General features: G+C 54.2%; 4 protein-coding genes across 4 annotated transcripts; 2 read left to right on the forward strand and 2 right to left on the reverse strand.

Moving 5' to 3' along the window:
- Positions 1-659: 659 nt before the first annotated feature.
- On the forward strand, positions 660-5,301 carry PFLUO_LOCUS9454 (uncharacterized protein; the record flags this gene model as incomplete). The annotated part of the gene is made up of 2 exons (XM_073787283.1): positions 660-3,684; positions 3,737-5,301. The coding sequence occupies 2 exons, from the start codon at positions 660-662 to the stop codon at positions 5,299-5,301; spliced, it is 4,590 nt and encodes a 1,529-aa protein (XP_073643454.1).
- Positions 5,302-5,668: 367 nt separating this feature from the next.
- Positions 5,669-9,697, forward strand: PFLUO_LOCUS9455 (uncharacterized protein; the record flags this gene model as incomplete). Its single annotated transcript, XM_073787284.1, has 2 exons — positions 5,669-8,963; positions 9,213-9,697. 2 exons carry the CDS (start codon positions 5,669-5,671, stop codon positions 9,695-9,697), a joined length of 3,780 nt encoding a protein of 1,259 aa, XP_073643455.1.
- Positions 9,698-11,166: 1,469 nt separating this feature from the next.
- PFLUO_LOCUS9456 (acetyl-coenzyme-A carboxylase) lies at positions 11,167-18,203 on the reverse strand (the record flags this gene model as incomplete). The annotated part of the gene is made up of 4 exons (XM_073787285.1): positions 11,167-11,961; positions 12,017-17,678; positions 17,732-17,997; positions 18,057-18,203. 4 exons carry the CDS (start codon positions 18,201-18,203, stop codon positions 11,167-11,169), a joined length of 6,870 nt encoding a protein of 2,289 aa, XP_073643456.1.
- A 2,450-nt stretch (positions 18,204-20,653) lies between these two features.
- Positions 20,654-21,478, reverse strand: PFLUO_LOCUS9457 (uncharacterized protein; the record flags this gene model as incomplete). Its single annotated transcript, XM_073787286.1, has 1 exon — positions 20,654-21,478. The coding sequence occupies one exon, from the start codon at positions 21,476-21,478 to the stop codon at positions 20,654-20,656; it is 825 nt and encodes a 274-aa protein (XP_073643457.1).
- Between the last annotated feature and the right edge of the window lie 2,126 nt (positions 21,479-23,604).

Genomic DNA, 23,604 nt, shown 5'->3' on the forward strand with positions numbered 1-23,604 from the left:
AGCGCGATGGTCCCGCTGGGATGGGTAATGTGGTGACCGAGAGCTGGAGCTTGGAACCCTTCTTTTTCGGTGGTCGAAGGAAAGGATTGGGAATGTCTCGCGTGGTTCGGGCGCTAGCACTGGTCTTCACGCGCGGGCCGCGGTCGGTCGGAGGATCAGATGTGAAAAGTAGAGGAAAGAGAGAGGAATCGGCCAGTACTCAGCCAACAGCAGGCTCTACTCCCTAGTCGCTTAGGCAGGTACTAGGTCCTCACACTGGATAAAGAACAGTTGTTCATGTAGGCCGGAGGCAGCCAGTCGGTGAGGTCATCGCGCGGTGCCAAAGGGCAGTCTGGTAATTACACCATTACCAATCTATTCCCTCTATCAATGGTGGTAATATTGTCAGAGATGGTCATGTGGCTGAGTCAGCCCTACAGCATCTGGCGCCACTACCTGATTGGGAACCTGCGTCTTGCGAGCAAACAGCCTGGTGTGAGTGCGCACTTCTCTCTCACGTCTTGCAATGGAACATTGACCCAACTCCACAGATCATACGGCTGAATTCTCTACCACCTCCCTTCACCCGCCCTCGACGGCTTCGTCAATATTTCACTTCCCGCCTGGCTGGGACTATGCTGATCCTCTGAAGGAGGACCCGTCGGATTGGCGCCACCACAATGGACACGGCCGACAGCCAGGGCCGCCGCTCTGCGGTTTCGGCTGGGTTTCCTGACCTGATGAACGACCCAGCCTACGATCCACGGGACAAGGGCATGGAGGACCCGGATACCTGCCGCATCTGCCATGGAGAAGCCACTGAGGAAGAGCCGTTGTTCTACCCATGCAAGTGCAGTGGCAGCATCAAGTTCGTGCACCAACTGTGCCTGGTTGAATGGCTATCACACTCCCAAAAGAAACACTGCGAGCTCTGCAAAACGCCCTTCCGTTTCACCAAGCTCTACGACCCAAACATGCCCCAGAGCCTCCCGGCCCCTCTTTTTCTGCGACAAGCCTTTATTCAGAGCTTTCGGACCATGGGGACGTGGCTACGCTTCCTCCTCGTGGCATTCGTGTGGCTGGCGTGGCTGCCGTGGTCGATGCGCGCGATCTGGCGAGCGCTGTTCTGGCTTGCCGATGGCCGCTGGTCAGGCACTGAGACTGTTCAGCGCCAGGCGATGCGCACCTCCCAGGATGGCGCTACCCAATTGATCACATACGCCGTGAATGAGATCCTGACCGACTCCGCGGGATCAACATACACGACCAAGTACTCGGGAACGTCGACCATCACCAATACCGCATTATCTGCTGCTAGCGCAGTCCCCCAAGCGCAGTCATCCATGCCGAGTGTCGCCGCAGGCGAGCCTTTCATGCTCACCATAATCAAAAAAGTCATTCCCGCCCTACTCATTCCTGGTTTCACCTCGACCGGAGCCCAAGACGGTTCTAGCTCGAGCAACGCAACAACAAGCATGGTCAAATCCCGACATCCCTCGTGGCTCTCGGACGTGAAATTCCTGTATTCTTTGACCCCTTACCCTACCATCAACAACATGATCATCGACACCCTGGAAGGCCAATTGATCACGCTGCTCGTGGTTGTTGCGTTCATCCTGCTCTTCCTCATCCGCGAGTGGGTTGTCCAACAGCAGCCCATGGCGAACATTGCAGATGGCGAACGCGAGGCCGCTGTCAACCTGATTGCCAACAACCGCCTTGACGACGAACAAGACGCAGAAGCGATTCCGCGACCCCTGTTTGGTCAACACGCCGAAGACCATGTGAATCAAGAACATGGCATTCACGGCCATGACCCAGATGATGACGCTCGCGCGCATTCTCCAGCCCCCTCTTGGAGTGATGCAGAGAGTGATTCCGATGATACGTCTGCAGCTCGTTCCGAAGGTGACCCGCTCGGGGCCCGGGTTCCTGACTTCCGTCCGGGTCCTCACACTGCGCGAGTAAGTCACGTCCGAGAGATCTATGCCCGAGCCAACGGCAATCGTGATGAAATGTTTCGAATTCTTCGGGAGGAAGGTCTGGAGGATGAGCTGGGCTGGCTCGTGGACGCGTTGACACCAACACCACTGGCCCAGGCAACACCGCTGGCTGCACAGCCATCGTTTCCTGCGGCAGAGCCTAGCACTCGTGCACCTGAAAATGTCGATAATGATCACGCAGAGTCGTCTGGTCGCTCCAATACCGACAATACTGGCCCGACGCAGCCGCCCAACGATGCTCGCGACGACCAGCAACCGGTTACGAACAATGAAGCAGCCGCTACAGACAGCTCAGCTATCGAGAACCATGAGACCGATACTCATCATCCTCCACAGGGAGTTGTGGAGCGACTCTTTGATTGGTTCTGGGGGGATATCACTCCGGTCAATCATGATGCATTAGAACCAGTGCCGGAAGATGATGAACAGATTGTCCAAGACCCAGCTTTGGAGGACCCGTTTGTGCCCCTGCACCCCCACGCGGAAGACGCACAAGCCGATGGTGACATTGCGGCCGCTGGAGATGCTGGTATGGATGGCAATGATATGGATGCCATCGAAGGCGACGATTTCGAAGGCATCATGGACCTTATTGGCATGCAAGGTCCCATCTTTGGGCTGTTGCAAAACGGTGTCTTCTGTGCACTTTTGATTGCCTTCACCGTAGCCCTGGGAATCTGGCTGCCGTACCTGTGGGGTAAGATCGCTCTCGTTCTCCTGGCCAATCCCGTGGAGCTTGTCATCGGCGTTCCGATGACTGCTGTCACCGTGGTCGCGGATATTGCCCTCGACACACTGATTGGCAGCCTGGGCTACCTGATGTACGGGCTGAGTTTTGCGCTCAGTCCTTTCGGTGCCGTTATCCCCATTGGCAAATGGATTCCTCGAGGCAAATCAATCTCGAGTGCATCGCTTTCTCTGATCGATGCTAGCAGCAACCGCTTGCACAAGGTCGCCAAGTCCTTCCTCATGTTCCACCAGACTGATATCCCCATGTTTTCGATCCTTTCACACCAAGCGCTTAGGCTTCATCAAGCCCGCGTGTCTGCGGTATTCCAGTCAGTTTTCACCGTCATCAAGTTTATTGGGCATGACCTGCCTCTTCGCCTTGCCACTGGCGGGATTTCGGGGGCATTCTCCTTCAACTCCAATCTATCTCAGTCTAAGGACGTTATTGGACTAGCATGGCAACAGCTCAGCAATCTCACAAAATCTTCAATATCTGGCACAAGATTCATGAACGGAAATGTGGCCCAGCCAGCTGCAGCTACCATACCCGTTGATTATGACTTGGCTGTATGGGACACCAAAGACCGCATCATTGCCATCTTGATGGGCTATCTACTTGCCAGCATCATGGGACTTCTCTATCTTCGGATTACAGGATTCTTGTCCGGGGTGGGTCGCGGCCAGCGGATTGAAGGCATCTTCGCCGAGATTCTCCTGCAAGCAGGGGGCGTCATGAAAGTTATTCTCATCATCGGGATAGAGATGATTGTCTTCCCTCTCTACTGCGGCACGCTTCTGGATGTTGCTCTGCTGCCCCTGTTCTCCAATGCCACAATCGCATCCCGCATCGCCTTTACCGCCCGCTCGCCGCTCACTTCCCTTTTCGTGCACTGGTTCATTGGAACTTGCTACATGTTCCACTTCGCGCTATTTGTCTCCATGTGCCGAAAGATTCTGCGGAGCGGTGTTCTCTGTAAGTACAGGACCCAATCTTTTCAAAGCTGCGCTGACAGTTTCGACCACAGATTTCATTCGCGATCCGGATGATCCAACATTCCATCCCATTCGCGATGTCCTCGAGCGCAGCATTACTACTCAACTCCGCAAGATCGGGTTTAGTGCCTTGGTTTACGGTGCTTTGGTGATCGTTTTCCTCGGGGGGGTTGTATGGGGCCTGCATTTCACTGCCGATGGCGTCCTTCCCCTCAATTGGTCTTCTAGTGCTCCGATGCTTGAATTCCCGGTCGATCTCCTGTTCTACAATTTTGTCCTGCCACTGGCAGTCCAGTCCCTCAAGCCGTCCGACGGACTGCACGATCTGTATGATTGGTGGTTCCACAAGTGCGCCCATTTCCTGCGTCTCAGCAATTTCTTTTTCCCCGAGAGGCACCTGGAAGAAGAGGGCCACCATGTCCGGCGGTCATGGTGGGGTGTGTTGGTAGGACGCAAGGGCGACTGGGAACACCCCGTCATCGGCGAGGATCAGCGAGCTGCGGCCGCACAGGAAAACCGCGACGTTTACTTTGTGCGGGATGGCAGATACGTTCGTGCTCCTGCTTCCGATCAGGTCCGGATCCCCAAGGGGACACGGGTGTTTGTGGATGTGACCGAAGAGAATGAACGGGTCGATGGCAAGCCCGACCCGGACGATGGGCTTCATGGCCGGTCCAGCAACTCGTTCACCCGAGTCTACATTCCGCCGTTCTTCCGGACTCGCGTTGCTGCCTTCATCCTTTTGATCTGGCTGTTCGCCGCCAGCTCCGGGGTAGGCATCACCATTATCCCGTTGGTCATTGGGCGCAAGATCATCTCGTACTGCGTGTCGAACCCGGTACCCGTGAACGACGTGTATGCCTTCTCCTGCGGCCTGTGTGTGGCGGGAGGAGCTGCCTACATCGCCTTCCACTGTCGCACCGTCCTTGGCCTGCTCCGCGACCAGGCGGCGACATTACGACACAACCCTCGGCAGGTTGGGCAGGCCCTTGCCGCTCTGACGACCGATGCCGCGCGGCTCCTCTACATCGCCGCCGTGTTCGTCGTTCTCCTCCCGTCTCTGTTTGCGCTCCTCAGCGAGCTGTATCTTCTCATCCCGATGCACACGTTCTTCGACGGTGGACAATCCCATGTCGTCCACCTCGTCCAAGACTGGACCCTCGGCGTGCTGTACGTCCAAATGGCCATCAAGCTGACTCTCTGGCACCCCCACTCCTGGGCGGCCGCCATCCTCAACGGCATTTTCCATGACGGGTGGTTCCGACCGGATGTCGCCTTGGCTACCCGCGCCCTGATCCTCCCAGTCACCCTCTTCACTGCGGTGGCCACCGCCCTGCCTCTATCGGTTGGCTTCTGCATGCGGTGGGCCGTGTTCGCCTCCCGCCCTGAGCTACAGTCGGACATCTACCGGTACGCGTACCCAGCCACGCTGTGCCTGGGTCTCGCTCTGTGGGTCGCGCATCTGGTCCGGCGACAGGTGGCTCTCTGGCGCATCGACATCCGCGACGATGTCTACCTGATCGGGGAGCGCCTGCACAATTTCAGCGAGAAGCGGGCGCGGGATGTCGGTGTATCGCGGCGGGTGATCACCGAGTGAGAGTGAGGGAAGGGATGGCAGCGCATGTTCATTTTAGTATCTTATTTGTGTATCTCCCCCCCTCCCTTCGGGCATTATCATCATGGTCTGCATGTATAGTCCTCCAGAATTCCACCTAGTTAATGCCTGAGGCCCTGATTACCAAGCCCGGATTGCGGCTGCCTGCCACGTGACCCCCGGCCGCCCCACGGACCCGGTGTGATTGGTTAGGCAACAGCGTTAGAGTAGCCGTTATCGCCATCAGGCACCCACATCTGCTCGCCTTGACTACGGCGTTCTTCACCTCCCCGCGAAGGGTTGCTGATTCCTCTTCTTGAATCTTCCCTCCCTCCTCGACTTCCAATCCCTTCCCGCCTCACCCGCCATCATGTCCGTCCTTCGCCATGTAGGAGGAGGAGGCGGTTTCCTCCAGCGGCGCCTCACCAAGCTGTACACCGATACCAAGACCTCCTGCGAGAGCGTCACGACTGCTTCCAAAGCCCTCGACGACCCGGAGCTCGTTGCCTTACACCAGAGTTTCCAGAAACAAAGAGATCGGCTGCTGGCCTGGGGTCTGGACTGGAGCGACGCCAGCGCCGCCCAGCCGAATGACATCGACGAGTCGCTGACAGCCGCGGGCTTTAGTGATGTGGTGGAGAGCGTCATGTCTTCGATCCAGGACCTGCTCAACGAGGCAGAACGGGTGCAACACATCGATACAGCGCCGGTCATTCTGCCCTCGAAGGAACGCAAGATCGATTCCAAAGACGTCCTCAGCCGCCTGCCCCTCAAAACCCAGTGGACCGACGACGATATCAGCCGCTCTCAGACGATCCTGAGCGACTTGACGGCCTGCATTGATACCCTCTATGACCTTTCTCGCTCGCGCCGCACAATGGCCTCGAGTATGTCCTCAAGTCGCGTGAGCGCGGCCGCGCGTCGGACGCAGAACCCGACCTCGCCTTACGCTTCTCCGCACGGCTCGTTCTCCGAATTAAAGGAAAAGTCCGCCCAAATGCTCGATCCCTTCACATATCCCCCCACAACAGCCCCTCTGCGCGATGCCACCAACCCATTCGTGCCGTCGAAGGATCTCGTCATCGAGCAATCCGCATTACAACTCTTCGGTGCCGCCCAGGACCCCAGCCCTCCGCCATATGAGGCCGTTGCCGCATCATCGAACTCGCGTGCCATTGGTCGCCTGAAGGCTTCGGCAGTGTCGTCTCTTCAATTTAGCAAGGAATCGCATGTCTCCGTGTTGGTTGAGTTCATGCCTATGATGGTGCAAAACCAGACAGATACCAAGAGCTCTCGGATAGAAAAGCTGCAGCAGTCTGTGGAACAGCTGCTGCAGAATGCTCGCGTGGCCCACTTGGGACTGCTGCGGTTTTTGGGGTACACCATTGACCGGCCCAACGCTCGCTATGCGTTTCTCTATCAGATGCCTGTCGACTATTTCCCATTTCTTCAAAATCCAAGCGATTTGCTGAAAGAACTGAAACCAGCGCCTCTCGTGGCGCTTCTGCCGTCTGCAGAGGATTATCGTGAAAAACGAGTGCCTAACCTGGAGACTCGGTTCCGCCTGGCGTATGATCTTTTGATGTCAGCTTTGCATATGAGAAGCCAGAATGCCGTGCATGGAAACATCAACAGCAGCAATGTGATTTTTTTCCCTGGCCGTATTGATGCCAACAACGATGAGAGCGGTCTCGCCCCTGATCTTCGTCGACCGTACCTCACCACTCCGGCACGCTTCTCTGGCGATGGACCGACCCCTGAGCCTCTGGCTTCGGCCATGTACCGCCATCCCGAGGACAAGAGGTCGCTGGAAGATGATGGCGCTTGGGCCTACGATCTGTATTCCCTCGGCTTGGTTCTGTTGGAAATTGGACTGTGGGCGCCCATTGGCCGCCTTTGGAAGATGAAGTACGATCGCTCTTGGTTCAAACATCGCGTTGAGGACCTCTATGTCAAAAAGCTTGGCCCCAAGTGCGGCAGCGCCTATCTCCAGGCTGTGCAGCTGTGTCTTGATGCGCCCAACTTCCATCTTTCCACCCAAGGCATGAGCGATCTCCAACTCCGAATCCCTCAAATCTATCACTACCCAGTTCTCGACTTGTCCGAGCCCGACGGGACATTTGCCTTCTCAATGAACTTCCTATATACTATCTGCAAGATCATGTGGTCATGCTCCCAGATTGATATCTTCTCAGCGCCTCGACCCGAGGAATTAAATGACTATCTCCCGCTTGCGCTCGTCCCAACTCCCGAGCCTGCTGTGCCCGAAAAGACGAGCCTGTACCAACCTTCTGCGCATTTGGACAAGCAGCTTCCCACTCTCCCCACAGATGACTGGAGCAGCCCGGTCACGGTCGAGAAGACTCCGGCCGACGCGCTCAAGAAGAAGCGTACCGTCAAGCGACTCCCTGACCTCGAGATCCCCGACGACCATCTCCAGGAATGGAACTTCCAAATGATGCCCCGATTGAGCCGGCTTCTACAGAAGATCTTGAAGGAGTCTAATGAATCGTGTGGCGCGACCTTGATGGTGACTGGCGAGTCCCCCGAGACGGCCCGAACAACCATCTGCGTAACTTGCGCCAGTGTGAAGAAAGTTCGGTCTGCGTTGAAGAAACATTTCCCTCTGGAACGGGATGATTGGGACTTGATCGTTCTGCGGGGTGACATTGAACGATCCAAAGTCCTCAAGAAGCGCCGCAGGCCGGCCAAGACCCGCCCCAATGGGTCGAACGAAACGCCCTTTCGTCAGCGGGAACTCAATCCCTGCTACCAGCAGCGGCCTCTCTGTGGTGCATCGATCGGCGCCTTTCAAAATGAGGAGCACCTGCCCCCGGTCTCTTACGGCGGTGCTGTCCTTGTGGATGGCCTGCCATACGGCCTGACTGTCCATCACATGCTCGAGGCCCCCAGTGAGGATGAATGCGATAATAGTGCCGACGATCCATCTCGATCATCTGGTAACGGGCCTCGCGATACCTCTGATATTCCGCATCCGGATTTTACACATGCTTATGTTGAACACAATCCGCCGGAGACAAACCTGGACCTTGAAATCTCGGACTTTGAAGACGATGATGACGCATCTTTGTCGCAAAGTCTAGATGCCAGCTACGACGAGTTCTGGCTTTCGGACGAGGATTCATCAGACGAAGAGTCGGTCGAAGGCGAGGACAACGACGATGATGACACGGCGTCGATTGGCGACACGGCCGGCATTGAACCCGGCGAAGAACCTCGGCTCCTTGTTACACAACCCGCCATCGACGACGTGCACGAAGACTTCTTCCCGTCGATCGAAGACCGCGACGATGAGCATCTCGCATCCCATTCGTTGGGCCATGTACACGCCTCCTCTGGCGTTCGACGCTGGACGCGGAAAGGCCTCAAGCACGAAATCGACTGGGCTCTGATCAAAGTCGACGATGCACGCATGGACCCCCGCAACATCATCCTCGACAACCGTTCGGGCTCGATGATGCATTCCCAGCCTATATTTCTCGACCAAGTAGCCCGCATGGAGGATCTAGGCGGCCTGTACGTGCATTGCTGCGGACGGACCAGTGGGCTGCAGACGGGCCAGATATCTAAGGCTATGACCCTGGTGAAACTGCATGGCCGACATTCTTTCTCGACGAGCTTTTGCGTCAATGGGAACTTTGGAGGTAAGACGCGCACCGAGACAGGCACTTGTTAATGTCGCCACGATCATCAATTAGATACCCATTCTTGTTTCTTTTTCTTTGCAGTCATGATTGATTCCCGATCATGTCCTTCCTCCTCCCTTCCTTCCTTTCTTTCTTTAACGCGATAACTGCTTAAAAGAAAACACACCCACTTGAAACCCATCTGTTAAATCTATCGCTCGCTCGTATCGAGTAAACGGAAATGCTAACATACTATCTACGCACCAGCCCCCGGCGACTCCGGCGCATGGGTCTTCGACAGATCAACTGGCCGAGTCTGCGGTCACGTCCTCGCTTGGTCCGAAAAGAGCAACACCACCTACATCACGCCGATGGAGGTGACCTTCGACGACATCGTGCGCACGTTAAAGGCCTCGGCTATCTCCCTCCCCGGCGCTCCCATCCGCTCTACCGCGTTCGCCGGCTCGCAGCCGCCGCAGTCAGCAGCTCAGCACCAGCAGCACACCCGCTACCAAGCCCAGCATCTACCTGATGATTTTGGTCGACTGGCTCTGTCACACCACCCAGCTCAAGGCCAGGGCTATCCCATGCCTTCTCCCTCGCCTCACCACCATCCGGGTATAAGCTATGCCCGCCCTCCGCCTCCCCCACCACCTCCTCAACCGAATCCGCACGGCCCCGTGTATCGTCGTCCCGTGCCTATGCCACCGTTGCTTACTGGGCCGAGGAATATTGAACGACAGCTTGCTTAGGCTAGGCTAGGCTTGTTATGAGGGGAGTTGTTACGAATATGAGTATCTGTTGTTTGTTTTGCCATTGGTTTGGATTTGATATGATATGATATGATATGATGTGCGTGGATTATGACTGATTTGACTGCGATGCAATGCGATGCGATGCTGTGCGATAAATACACATATACATATACCCGGATTGGGCGTGGCAGGACTTGTTATTGATGCAATTTGTGTTTGTCGTGTCTGTCTTCTCCTTTATTGATGCAATTTTGGGTAATATTTCAAATAATGTCTACTGTTTGCGTTCGGATGAAAAGTTGGCCAGTGTAGATTTGTACATCACACGAACACCCCCTTCTCGCGTAACCGGCCACCTCATGACAGTCAAGGAGCAAGAATAGATATACGAAACATGATATAGGGTCGTGGCTGAGTCGATCTACTGCGATAGACGAGAGAAAGACTGTGGGGGATTGGTGGAAAAAGCGGGGATGTGGTAAACGAAAGCAACGGATTGTCGAACATTCTCGCCGCCAAGCGGACCCCTAACCACTAGTAGTCACCCAACAGTTGGCGCTGTTGGATATAAGATTTGGGGGCGAGTCATGTTGTTGATGTACGTCCTGATACTACCTACTAGCATATTATTAGTTGGTCCATCCCAATCACCTAAACTGCCATTATAGAACGTGGCAACGAGGAGCAATTTCCACATCCCTGCAGTTTTTCCCGCTTTCTGCTCCTACCATAATTACAGACATGATAGATAGCCTGAATACCATCGTTCTCATCATTGTCAAATCAGACTACTGTACCTGGTAGATTTACCAGTGCATACGCAACATCCGCACGGCCACATTTTGTACTTCTTTGGTGCCCCAGTGCCCCATGCACCCGGGTCGGATAGGGGTCTCATCCTTATAGGGAAATAGATCGGGAAACAAGCTATTTTTGATTCTGGCCCCCATGAGCCGCCAGGCGCTAAATTCTGTTCAAACAATATAAACACTTTTTGGTCTTCCTTTAAACATCCAAGAAGGTCCCACCAGTGTTTATATAGTAATTTTCCACACCACAGTTAGCTTCTGCCTAAGTTTGGACTCTTGACTCGTTCCTTTGTGCTACGATCAATACCTACGTTGTCGCTAGTTCAACACATCTATCTGTATGCAGTCTTGTCGGGATTAGCCTATATTACTATCCTCCGAAATACTAGGACAGCAAAAGTAACCATTCTCGCCTATTAATATACTGTCCGTTAGCAGTGCAATGCATTCTTGTATCAATTGTGATTATTAACAACTCTTAGAGAAAGAATATATGACACTGATTTCCCAACAGACAGACACAACAGAAAAGAAACAACTCAAGAACACCATGCACTCTGGATACACAAACAACATAATTCATAAGACAAAGAGTAAACAAAGAAAAGAGAAAAGGGAAGAGAAGAGAGCAGAAATATGCTCTGTCTCATCCATCCTTTACCCAGAGCCGAGGTACTTCAGAACGGCCTCGCGCTCCTCAACGGGCAACATGCTCAGCACTTGCTGCACACCACGCAGACCGCCCTCCTTGTTGCCGATCAACAGCTGCGCCACGTCAGACGCGACGCCCTCCATGCGCAGAGCCTCAACCTTCGTCTGGACGACCTTCTTGTTCTCCTCGTACCACAGCGCGACCTTGTGGTCGTCGTGCTCGAGTTCCTTGTCGAGCAGACCAGTCCAGGCGTGTAGGGTGCGCAGATGAGTCGCGCGAGCAGTAGATACGTCCTGGGGTCCGGTGGGGGCGCTGCTACCGGAGGAGGGAATAGCGCCGGAGGCACCGTTGCGGGTAGCGACGGGTGAGGATGATGCCGCCACCATGCGCTTGACGATGAGCTCCTCGCTCAGACGGCGGCGCAGACGCCAGTAGAAGAAGCGACGGGCGTTTTGCCAGCGGAGGGGTTGGCGGATCGTGTTCTTGGCTTGCATGCGGCCGGCGCGGTCGTGCAGGTCGGCGAATTGGAGTGCGATCTGGAGGTACACCGGCAGAAGCTGCTCTTCGCGTTGGGCCATCTTGGTCTTGATGACTGACAGCTGGTCTTTGCTGAGAGATGAGTCTTCCAGGGACCGGCGCAGTTCACCGTAGGTAGGGTCCAGACGGGCCATCGTGTCGAGCTGCTTGTCGCGACGGTACTTAAGACCCACAATACCCTCGGGCTCGAGGACACCACCGCGGGCGTCTTCGTCGGCGTACATTTCCATCTGGTCCGGGTTGATGGTGGGATCGATCACGACCTAGAGAGTAACGTCAGTAAAGTCAAGTAAAAAAAAATTGCTGAGAAGAACTTACCCATGATCCACCACGGAGTTCGCCGAATGGAGGGATGTAGACGAAGATGGGCTGCTCGTATTTGACCAGTGCGTCGACAATGTAGGAACCGTACTTGAGCACCTCGTTGTACATGTCGCGCTGACCACCAGAGAAACCTCTCCAGTTGGCAAGGATCATAACAGGAAGCTGCTCGCCGTTGTTGAAATCGCGCAGAGCCTGAGCGGTCTTGTACGCCGAGTTGGGGTACCAGACACCACCGGCCTCCGTGGTGATCATCTCCATGGAGTCGGGGTTGGCAGGGTCGGCCGGAGTGACGTTCTCCACCGAGCGTGTCTCGACCGCAATCACACCGATGGGGATACCACCGAGGCGGGCGCGACCGACAACCACAGTCCGGGCCCAGCCACCGAGAGCCTCCTCGAAGGAGTCTCGGTCGAACAGACCCGGAAGGAATCCATCGACGTCTTCCTTGCCGTTGATGAGCCAGCGCACATCGTAGGCCTGCTTGGCAGGAGGGTAGTAGGCCACATCGCGGTCCCAGTCATCGGCCCAGGGGCGGATGGGGATCGGAGAGTTCTTCTTGTCGGGAACGAAGGACATCCACTCGACAATCTTCTGCACACCCTCGAAGTCATCGTTGGCAGTCATGTGCGACACACCGTTCTTGTACATAATCTGCGTGCCACCGAGCTGCAGGTTGGAGGTGTACACCTCGCGACCCAAAAGCTTGTTGATGGCCGGGGCACCGGTCAAAATGATCGGCTGGCCCTCGACCTGGATGGCTCTCTGGCCCAGACGGACCAGGTACGCACCAATACCGACGGAGCGGCAAGTCACCAGAGTAATGGTGAAAATGTCCTCGTAGGCCTTGGAGGTGGCGCCGGCAATCAGACCAGATCCCTTCAGACACTCAACACCCAGGCCTTCGCGAGCACCAATGATGGTAGTGATCTTGTGGCGCTCCTCGCCATTCTCGTTGATAAGCTCAGTGATGACCTCCTTCTTCTTGCTGGCATCGAAGCGCTTCTTGACCTCGGGGGTGAGGTACAGGTACTTGAATCCAGCCTCTGGCTTCGCTGGGTCGTTCCAGGCAACGGAGAAGTAGGGGATCAGTTCGTCGGCAAGGCCAATGCGAGCACCGGAGTTGGCAGACAGATAGATGCGCGGGATGCCAAGCTTGCGAGCCAATTCTGTGCACTTGTGGAAGAATTTGTCTTCCTGGGGACCGAATGTACCAGTCTGGAAGGTGATGTCGTTGGCAACGATGATGAACCGCCGGCCACGGGGGTACTCGGGAGTCCGGGCCGTGACGAGCCATCCGACCATACCGTGGGCGTTGGTACCGGGCTCACGGGACACCTCAACCAGATTATCCGTGTCATCCAGGACGAGCTCATTGTAGTCAATGCACTCGCCAATGGCAGGCCGCTTGTCGGCAAGCGACGGGATCTTGTCGGCGACCTTGGTCCAGCTGTTCTGGAAAGCCTGGCGGAAAAGCTCGGGGAAATCGTACACGTACTGCGTTCCCATGATGTGAGCCTTGTATCGCTTGGGCTGCAGCCACTCCTTGGTTGGGTAGGGAGTGGTGACGGGCCGCATGTGCATGGAGCCGAGCTTGTTGGTGCCACCGATGCTCTGGAAGACCCACTCGCCCTTCTCGGACTTGCGCTCGATGTACAGCTCAACCTGAATGATGAATCCATAGGTGTTGGTGATGATCACACGCAGCGGGTAGGGCATGCCTGTGGACGGGTCAGTGCAAAGGATGCGGATCTCAGCACCGGTGATGCGAAGACGCCACAGACGGCGGCCGAAGCGCTCAAGGAATCCAGCCAGCGCTTGCTCAACATCGATGGGCTGCAGATTGAACACAGGCGAGAAGTTAATGAAGATATGGTTTAGATCGGAGTTGTTGTTGCCGATAATCTCCAATGCAGCCAAAATATCGTTCATCAACCGATCGGCCTCCGAGATCAGGTACTCTGCAGTAGGGATGTCATCACGCAGGCGACCGGGGCGCACCACCGCACGCACGAAGTAGCGCTTGTCAACGGCCTTGTCATTCTCGGGACCCTTGCCAATCGCCTCGTAGACGTGAAGATTGCGGTTCTCGGTGAAAACGGGCTTAATATTGAACTTGGACAGGCGAGTAAGCTCCAGTTGGAAGGCCGTGGCGGGCTCATTGTGGCGAATGCTCTCATCTTCCTCGTAGTGGGGGCCACGGAAGGTGAAGTAACCAGGGTAGAAACCGTTGCGTCCACAGATGAAGGTTACACGGCGGATGCAGCGAGCGATCAGCTCCTCCTTGGTGTCAGCCAGCAGTTTCTGAATTTGGGCAACGATCTGCGAGTCATCCTGGTCTTCGACATCACGGATGGCGATGTTGAGGACGCCAGTGAGATCGCTGTCAGACTCCGCCTTGGGAGCGGGGCGACGCTTGCCCTCAAGGTTGGCCAGTAGGCCATGGTCACTGGGGCGTTTGACCTTAGAGCCGGCGCGAGGGAAAGCTTCCAATGCCTTGGAAAGATACTCCTCCGCATCCTCGAGGTACTGCACAGGGATGATGCAACCCTTGCGGACGGGATCAGTGGCTGGGTCATGAAGGCTGGACATATCACTGAATGAGCCGATGCGCTTGTAGGGGTTCGATTCGGCGGTGGGTGTACCAGGGGCCGAAGGCTGGGTCGACGAGACAGGGCCGAACTCGGGCTGACCCACCCTGCTGAGAGTGAACTCCCACGTCAAGAAAGGTGGCTCAGCCGAGGCGCTGTAGTCAATGCCCTTGAGAGTGTAGGCACGGTAGGCACGGCGCACGTAGACCTCCAAGGCAGCGATAGTGACCCAAGGATCTTGGTGAACGAAGAAGCGCGGAAGAACGTCGAAGACGGTGTACTTGGAGTCGACGACCTCCTTCAGAACCTGGAAATCGGGTTCACGGTGGTCCCAGCCAGTCTCACCGTAGCGGGACTCGATGACCGACGACCGCAGAATGTGCTCCATCTGGGACAGGCGTTCCTCCAAGGATGGCAGTGCACACTGGATGAGGACCTCACGGGCCTTGAGGGTGACTTTAGCGGCGGAGCGCGAGTCCAGCTCTGTCAGCTTCTGCAGAATCTGCTTGAAGTGCTTGCCAACATTGCCAACGTTGGGCTGGTTCGGGCGGTACATGTCTAAGATGGCAAGGACAAGGTTGTTCTTCGATCCGATGCGGCTGTGAGAAAGAACGGTGTGGGTAACGCTGGTGATGTCGTCCTTGTTCTCCTCACGGAGCTTCAGAATGACATCCTCATCCCGAAGGTTACGCGTGCAGAACAGCTTCTCCACCTCGTAGTACTGCTCCAGCAAGCCAATGAAGACATTGTACTCGTTAGTCTTGAGGCCATCCAGGTACTTGTTAATGACCTGCACCAGAGGCAGAAGAGTGGCCTTGAGGATGTCTGCGTCGGCCGGATTCACATTTTCCTCAATGAAGCGGACAATGGTCTTCTGGAGCTGCTTGGCGGGAAACTCGGCTTTGCGAACCTTGGCACGGTCGACCACGTTCTGCAGCTGGGTATCCAGCTTCTGGGGCATGCGCGAGTGCAGTGCCGAAGACTGCGCATTCCACTCTCCGTAGGGAAGCTCGGGGTTGCGGAGCACCTCCACCAACTGTTTCAGAGTGCTGCCCATGATTACCTGGTTATCAAACCCACGAAGAATGTTCTCCAGAATGCTGTGCAGAAGGAAGAAGCGCTGAGGAGGCTTGTTACCGACCACCTGAGGCGGGCCGATATCAGGAAGCTGACCGGTGAAGGGGTGAGCGTGCTTGACACGCGACGGATCGTCCAGGGCAAGAATACCGAGAATGTCACCGGCCTCCAGGGTGGCACCAGGCTGCTTGATGAGCTGAACCATGCCATCCTCCTGGGCGATAAGCGGCATGTACATCTTCATGACTTCGACCTCGGCGTAAGGCTGGCCAGCACGGACATGCTCTCCGTTTTCCACGGTGAACTTGACCAGCTTACCAGGCGAGGGAGAGCGGAGCTGGGTCGGATCATTCTCCTGCTCCAGCAAGCAAGTCTTCCCATCCACGCTCAGGCGAGTAGCCGCGGGCTCTTCCTTCCAGTAAACGTTGTGGCTGCGGCCGTTCAAAAGTACCAATAGACCACCGTCAGCTAGAGCACGGACACCGACCGAGCACTTGGAACCGTTGATGAACAGGTGATAGCTGTCCAAGCTGGCGCGGGTCGCGGTGAACTTGTAGCGAGCACCTTCGTAGATGAAATCAACGGGGAAAACGGTCTTCAGGACGTCCTTGGAAGAAACCTGGCCCTTCTCAAGACCTTTGCGGTACTCCTCTACGCCGGCCTCGCTGGCAAGGTGTGCCTTGGTCACAGCACCGCAAACGACCGCCACAATCGGATCGGGTCGCTCGGCCGTCAGCTTGTTGGAGATCAGCTGGTCGAGCCATCCGGTGGTGATGGTGTTTTCCTCGAATGCAGGGGTCTCCAGAAGCTTGATCAGGTATTCGACGGTTGTGCGGAAGTCACCACGAATGCTCAGCTCCTTCAAGGCAACAACCATGTGCTTGCGCGAGGCAGACCGATTCTCACCGTAGGCGAAAATGTGACCGAACTGACTGTCAGAGAAACTATGGATACCACCGGCGGTACCGACAGAGAAGTAACCCCAAACATTGGACGAACTGCGGAAGTTCAGCTCGTGCATGGTGCCGCTAGACGGCTTGAAGCCCTCGCCGGGATCTTCAGAGGTGATACGGCAGGCGGTGGTGTGGCCCTTCGGCTGTGGGCGGCGCTGGACCTTGAAACTCTCTTCGCTGGAGAAGTCGAAGTCAATGTTGGAGGACGTGTTGGGGTCAACGCCGTAAAGGAGACGGATGTCGCGAATGCGGTGCAGGGGAATACCCATGGCAATCTGGAGCTGGGCAGCGGGCAGGTTGACACCAGACACCATCTCGGTGGTAGGATGCTCGACCTGGAGACGGGGGTTCAGCTCAAGGAAGTAGAACTTGTCGTCGGCGTGCGAGTACAGGTACTCGACAGTACCGGCAGAGACATAGCCGACCAGCCTGCCCAGGCTGACGGCGGCGCGCTCCATAGCCTGGAAAGTGATAGGCTTGGCGATGGTGACCGGAGCCTCTTCGATAATCTTTTGGTGACGGCGCTGAACGGAGCAGTCACGGCCGAAAAGAGAGATGTTGTTGCCATACTGATCAGCCAGCAGCTGAACCTCCAAATGGCGAGCGTTACCAGCGAGCTTCATGATGAAGATGGGCGATCCGGGAATCTCGTTCGCAGCGGCGTTGTACAGGGAGATGAATTCTGCCTCATTTTCGACCTTGCGAATACCCTTGCCACCACCACCTTCAGAGGCCTTGACCATAACAGGGAAGCCGATCTGTTTGGCCTTCTCGAGACCCTCCTCGGGGGAATAGGTGCAGCCCTTGCTGTACACGTCGTCTTCCACCGTCACGATACCGTGGCTGTCGACCTTGACCGCGTCGACACCCGTCCCGGACCAGGGAATACAGGGCACACCGGCGTGCTGTGCGACAATGGTAGAGGAGATCTTGTCTCCCAGCGAGCGCATAGCGGAAGCTGGTGGGCCGATGAAGATAATCTTCTTGGGCGACGCCGCCAAAGATTCCGGTAACCGTGGGTTTTCCGAAGCGTGACCCCTGCGAATTGAATCAGCCTAGCTTCTTTCTTCTCTCGCAATTCATATGCTTACCATCCAGCCCACACGGCGTGGACGTCCATCCGCTCCGCCACATCGACGATCAGCTCGACGTTGGCATAGTTATTATTATTCGTTCCACCGGGAACTTCCACGTATTGGTCCGCCATGCGAATGTAGTCGGCGTTGGCGTGCAGATCCTCGGGAGTGGCCATCACAGTGAACTGGATGGCGCGCTCGTTGCCGAAGGTTTCGTAAGCCCATTTTCGCACTGATCGGATCTCCTTGACAGCGGCGATACCGTTATTGGCGATCAGGACCTGTCCGAGGCAAGAGCATTAGTCCATGCGCTTCGTTGGAGACAGAGCTTGCTACTCACGGAAGTGATGACGGAGTGGCCATCGTTGCTGGCGACAAAGTCCTTGACACTGCTCGGAGGCGCAACCTCGAGACTGTTACCGCCGATGAAATGTGAGGGGATGTCGGCGTGGCCATTTGCTGGCGTGTTGCCGTTTGTGGCGCCCATGATGCACGACTAAGCTTCAATGCTCACTTCCCATGTAGGATCAGGATCCCCCGAAGCTTCGCCGCAATGGGAGTTTGACCGCGCTGTTGTTGAGGAGGAAATGGGGAGAGGTGTGTCCGCAGTAATGTACAAAGAGAGAAGTGGCGGACTGATGCCGGTCTCTCACGGACAAGAATTAGAGAGGGTGAGATTCTGGGAACACCGGAATGATGATTAGCGCGCGAAAAAGCACACGGTGAGTGTTGAGCGGAGAAAAAAAAGCGCGGGCCAAAAGCGGAATGCGTCCAGATTCGATCGCAAACGGGCAAAGGGTTGCAACGGCTGGGCCACTCACCGAAGAAAGGGGAAGGATAATGGTAGAATTACAGCGTGGACAGGAAGACCCGAAGAAAAAGAGAGCGAAAATTGATGAGGATGATTTTCACCGAGTGGAGCAGTCCCAACTGGAGTGGAAGTACCGATGCATAGTTAATTGTAAGGGGCGGTACCTGGTCCCTGCGACAGGCACGCTTTTCCCCAACTCCCTTTGTTGGGCCCCACTAGCTCTGTCCCACCATTTTCACTTGTTCCCGAGAAGGTCCTAGGGACCGTTATGACGATGGGGTTTTGGAGGATATGATGGCGTGTCGTCGGTGTAGAGCGACGTTGCTTCTGCTACAACTCCGGACCTTTGTTTATTGCGGTGGACTCTTTCTCACTTGATCTTACGATCCCCCGATCGTCCTCCGATCTGCTTGCGGATCGGCCTGGCCGTTTTGACAAGCGGCCCGAGAACTGTGGTCATTCGGAGCGGCATCAACGTCTCACACGAGCAGATATTCAATATGATTTCCAATCTCTCTATCGCCCATCGGGTTTCTAGGCTGACCCTAGTTACGCAGTGAACAATATAGCCTCACTCTCTTGGCTCATGACGTGCTCGGGAACCCGGCAACCTGGGAAAGCCTCGATAATTATTAGGGCTATTAGGGGCTAAAATGAGACAGCTAGCTCTTTTCACAATAAGAATAATCTTCTATGACCCACTCGGTTGTTCATTTGCTTCTGAGGCGGTTTGTCCAACATGTTGAGATTCCCGAATCCGGTGGGGATCGCTTTCTACAGAATTTTTCGGCCTCCTATTGGTTGCCAGCGTCGGGAGCTTTTTGGCCACCCACTATGTAGTAGACTATGTAGTAGACTATGTAGCTACCACTGAATACTTTGATGCATGAAAATGGAACTATACATTGAGAAAACTGCCTAGGATGCTCATACCTTTGGCATCCCAGAGCGATGCTTTGGCAACCATGACTGAGCATAATCAACCGCACTGGGCAAGGAGAACAACCGCGCCGAGGCACCACCCACGATCCCTTGGATGACTGGTCTATCTCGCCCAAAGTCTAACCCCAGTTGGTCAAATTTATCATCTGAGTGGGCCGTATCCTGAACAGTCATCCACTCTCGACCATGAGGAGTACAAACCGCAAACGAAACATCCTCTTGTGTAGTCGAGACACGACATTCCGCCAAATGAAACGCCGTACACCGTTGAAAGCCCACGCCCAACAGCAAAATCCGCGCATTAGCTGCCTCCAATCGAGCGATGGGACTTTCTTCCCCAAAACGACAACCAACCGAATGATCAGCTACTAGCTCAGCAGCTTTGCACCCCACAGCCGCGAACGAAGTCTGCGGATGCGCACTCCGAGCAGCACCAGGCCAAGTCCGGACCGTCTCTACAATAGCACCCATTCTGAACGTGCGCGTAGTCCGTGCGTCGTAGCCAGGCATTGTGTCGCGGATCTTGGCGTGCCATTCTTCTGGCACGGCGGGGCTCTGCCAGGTCCCAGGGTCTGAATTGTCTCCTGTATGTGAGGGGACTACCAATGTGCCTGTGCCGCTGAGCGTGTCGAGTAGGGCGTGGACAACGGTCTCGGCGCCGCCGCTGACCCAGCCCAAGGAGCTTAGGGAGGAGTGGAGGAGAATAATTTCGCCTTCTTTGATGCCGAGAGTGCGTAGGTCGTTGGCTAGGCTCTGGCGCGTGCAGAGAGGCTCTTTGACTATGAGAGCTTTCATGTTTTATATCACCGTGAGACAAGAAATGATGCCGAAATGTGCCTTCAAGTCTGGATAATGAATACATACTAGCTGAGCTAAACCTGATTAGGACCCCGAGTCATGTTGAGTGAATGCCTTGTGGCCTGAGGTATGAATGCCAACTATGCAGGCTCGAAGACTGCATCATCTTAGGCACCTTACGAACTGGAAGAAAGATGAAGTAGGCAGACAAGTGACACTATGGGGGCCCACGGCGCGGGCTTAGCTTGATCCAGCAACCGATAAAAGTTTCTCAAACAAGGCTCGCCGTCAACCCCGCCATTTTTTATTGTGAATATATATTTCAACTAAGAGAGTAAGAACATTTAGAAAGAGACATAGAACCTTGCTCTGCATAACCAACCAGGTTAGAAAGGCATATCTACCCCCTGCTGGACATTTTCAATTTCCGCTGTGCCATCTGCCAACTTGTTTTGCACGGACATAGGCACCTCTACCCGTTCGCGCATATTCCAGTATCTCTTCCAGTCGTTCGGACACTCCCCACCCCCGTTACAACCTGCAAAGTGAATGAGAAAATCACCTGGCTGCCAGCTTTGACCAAGCCCATTTGTTGACGGATAGGAATTCAGAGATCGCTGATTGACGCAGACCGAGTGATTCCGTACAATGTCATGGTACATCCACATGTGTGTCCATGCATCGTTTTCGGCAAATACCCAGTTCTTTTCGACGAAAAGTGGCTCAAGCCACATATCGAGTAGCCAAGTGGTCCAGTAGCTGCGGCGCATGAAAAATGTTCCTGCAACCATGCCCCATCGATCCTCGGATATAACGAAGTTGATGTCCTCGTAGTTGTACGTAGCAGGAGTACGATACCCGAGATCCCCTCCCCCTGCACCGCTGATCATCTTATCGAGAAGAACGTTGCGTGCCATTCCGTCTCGACTTAACACATGGTCGTAGACATTGGTCGTCATGTTCATGATGATCATGTCGATGTCTACCCACCAGACCCATTCGGCGTCAGGGAAGCGATCAAAAGCTTCTTTGATAATAGGTATTTTATTCCAAACCAGCCCTTCACCATGGGGCAAATTGTAACTTGTCATGTTTGCCCACATGAACTCGAGACCATGCTTTTTGGCGTATGTCATTCGGTTTTCGTACGCTTGCTCCTTGATGTTCGGCAATGTCAAGATTCGACCTGAGCCAGAGGTTGCAGTGACCATGACGATTTTCTTGTTTGGACTGGTGGTTCTTTCTGGCATCAACCCACCATGCCAGTTCTTCTTAGGAAAATGAGAGATCCATAGCCACTGAGCAACCACTCGTTAGTAGAGATCATCACAGCTGGCAGAACCAATTGACTCACTACAAAGCAGAGGAAGGTAGCACTGAATATCAAAGTACGTGAAAGCGACCTCTTATTCAAGTGCGCTGGGAACAAGGTTGCGCTCATCTCATCGACAGGGACTGGATTGCAAGGAGCAATTCTGCCACGGGCGCCTGACGATCTTTGGCAGATGAAAATGATGAACAGAAGCACAGTGAAGAAAACGGGCGAAGAGATAAAATGCAAGCTCTAATAGGAGATTTGGTTCCAAGCAATCCATATCTCCTTCCGCATTCGGCCACATTGCCAGTGTCGATCAAACTTCCGAGTCTGGCACTACTTGTATTGGAATTTGGCACATTTACTCCGGATCTATCGGAAAACTGCATTGGGTAACGTTGGTTGCAGCTCAAGTAGATGTCGTCGCTGGCGTAAAGACCAAAATTTACAGACTACATTGAATCGTAATGATGGAGGATTTTTTCTCTTGTTTTGACAAATATATACGCTATTAAACGACGGTAAATGCATTTATAAGTTCGCTAGCCATTGTTGCTTCCAAATGAATATTTCAAGTTGTCGAATCACTTTATCTTCGATCTGAGCACAACCATCATATACCTAAAAACATGGTTGTTTAGACTTTATCAGAGGCCAAAAAGAGGGGGAGGCAATACTTACAATATCATGCCGGTTAGGGCTATGCAGATACCAGCAATGCTTTGCTTCGAGATTGCTTGATTGTTGAGTATCCAGCCTAGGCTAACCACCATAGCGCTTTTCAAGTGTCCGATAACTGTGCTGCTGACAGGTCCTGTGGCATCGATCACATAGAACTGAGATAAGTTGACCAGGAAAGCACAGACACCGCTCTGTTTAATAAAGCGTTAGACAAAGATTCGACAATGGGAAAGGGAATGTTATCCGATGAAGATGTTATGTGACGTACCAGTAGAACAGAGCCATACAGTGACTTGGGAATAGCATCCAAGACCGGTAAAGTATCAAACATTGGGGCGAAGCAAATCAGCAGACCAGTACCGAGAGCTGCTTGGTTTAATAACAATTGCATGCTCGTCACTTCGAATTTCTTATGGTAGCTTCCGACAAGTGTTGTATAGATTGCGCTCGAACATAGCCCGACGAGTGCGGCGAAAACACCTGTAGGGGTAGTCATCTTGCTGTCGTTGGCTTGAGAGCGTGTATCATAGAAGAGCACAATTCCGACACCAATACACGTTATCGCCAGAGGGGGAACGGATGCCGTCGGGATTGTCGATCGGTATAGCATGAAGTTGCTCAATGCAGTTACAGGAGTTAGTAGCAGTCGCACTAGTTGATGAAAGATGACTGATGAGTATGCCAGAGAAATGTTCTGGAAAACAATCTGGAGACACATCAAGCCAGCGGGGAGAAGGGTTCGGGAAATCGAGAGTGGTTTGGCGACAAACCCACCACAGAACGGGCGAGACATGATCCACAGAGTAACAGAAGTGACAAAGAAATGATAGGATGTGAATAGCATTGGACAATTTCGCAGGGATTCGGTGGAGAATATCGACTTGTTCACGAAGATCTGTAAGTAGAATTACGGATTAGCATAGACTCTTCTTGATGTAATCAGCGACTTACTATCAATATAGTCGAAATCACATTCACGACCACCCACATGACAGTTTTCAACTCCGGAGCATTTGAAACAGCTGTCGATGGTCGATTGTCAAGGGATTCAAGATCCAGAGAATCTCGATCATTCAGAAGCTCGCTTTTAATGTCGCTAGATGCTGGATCGACAGCAAAGTTGATTTGCGGAACGTGAGGCCATTCTGCTCTATCGTTCTCGGGCGTAGGGTTTTGAATGGAAGACATGTTTGAGATGCCAAAATCATGGGAGACCAAACTTCCCGTTCAAAATAATGCAAATATTCTATGTTTAAGGCCAAGTAAAGTATTAAATCCCATTTCACCACCGGCAATGGTCATTTGACGGGAACATTTTCGTCACGATTTCAGGACGAATGC

The sequence above is a fragment of the Penicillium psychrofluorescens genome (genome assembly GCF_964197705.1).
Source record: "Penicillium psychrofluorescens genome assembly, chromosome: 6".
Taxonomy (NCBI): domain Eukaryota; kingdom Fungi; phylum Ascomycota; class Eurotiomycetes; order Eurotiales; family Aspergillaceae; genus Penicillium; species Penicillium psychrofluorescens.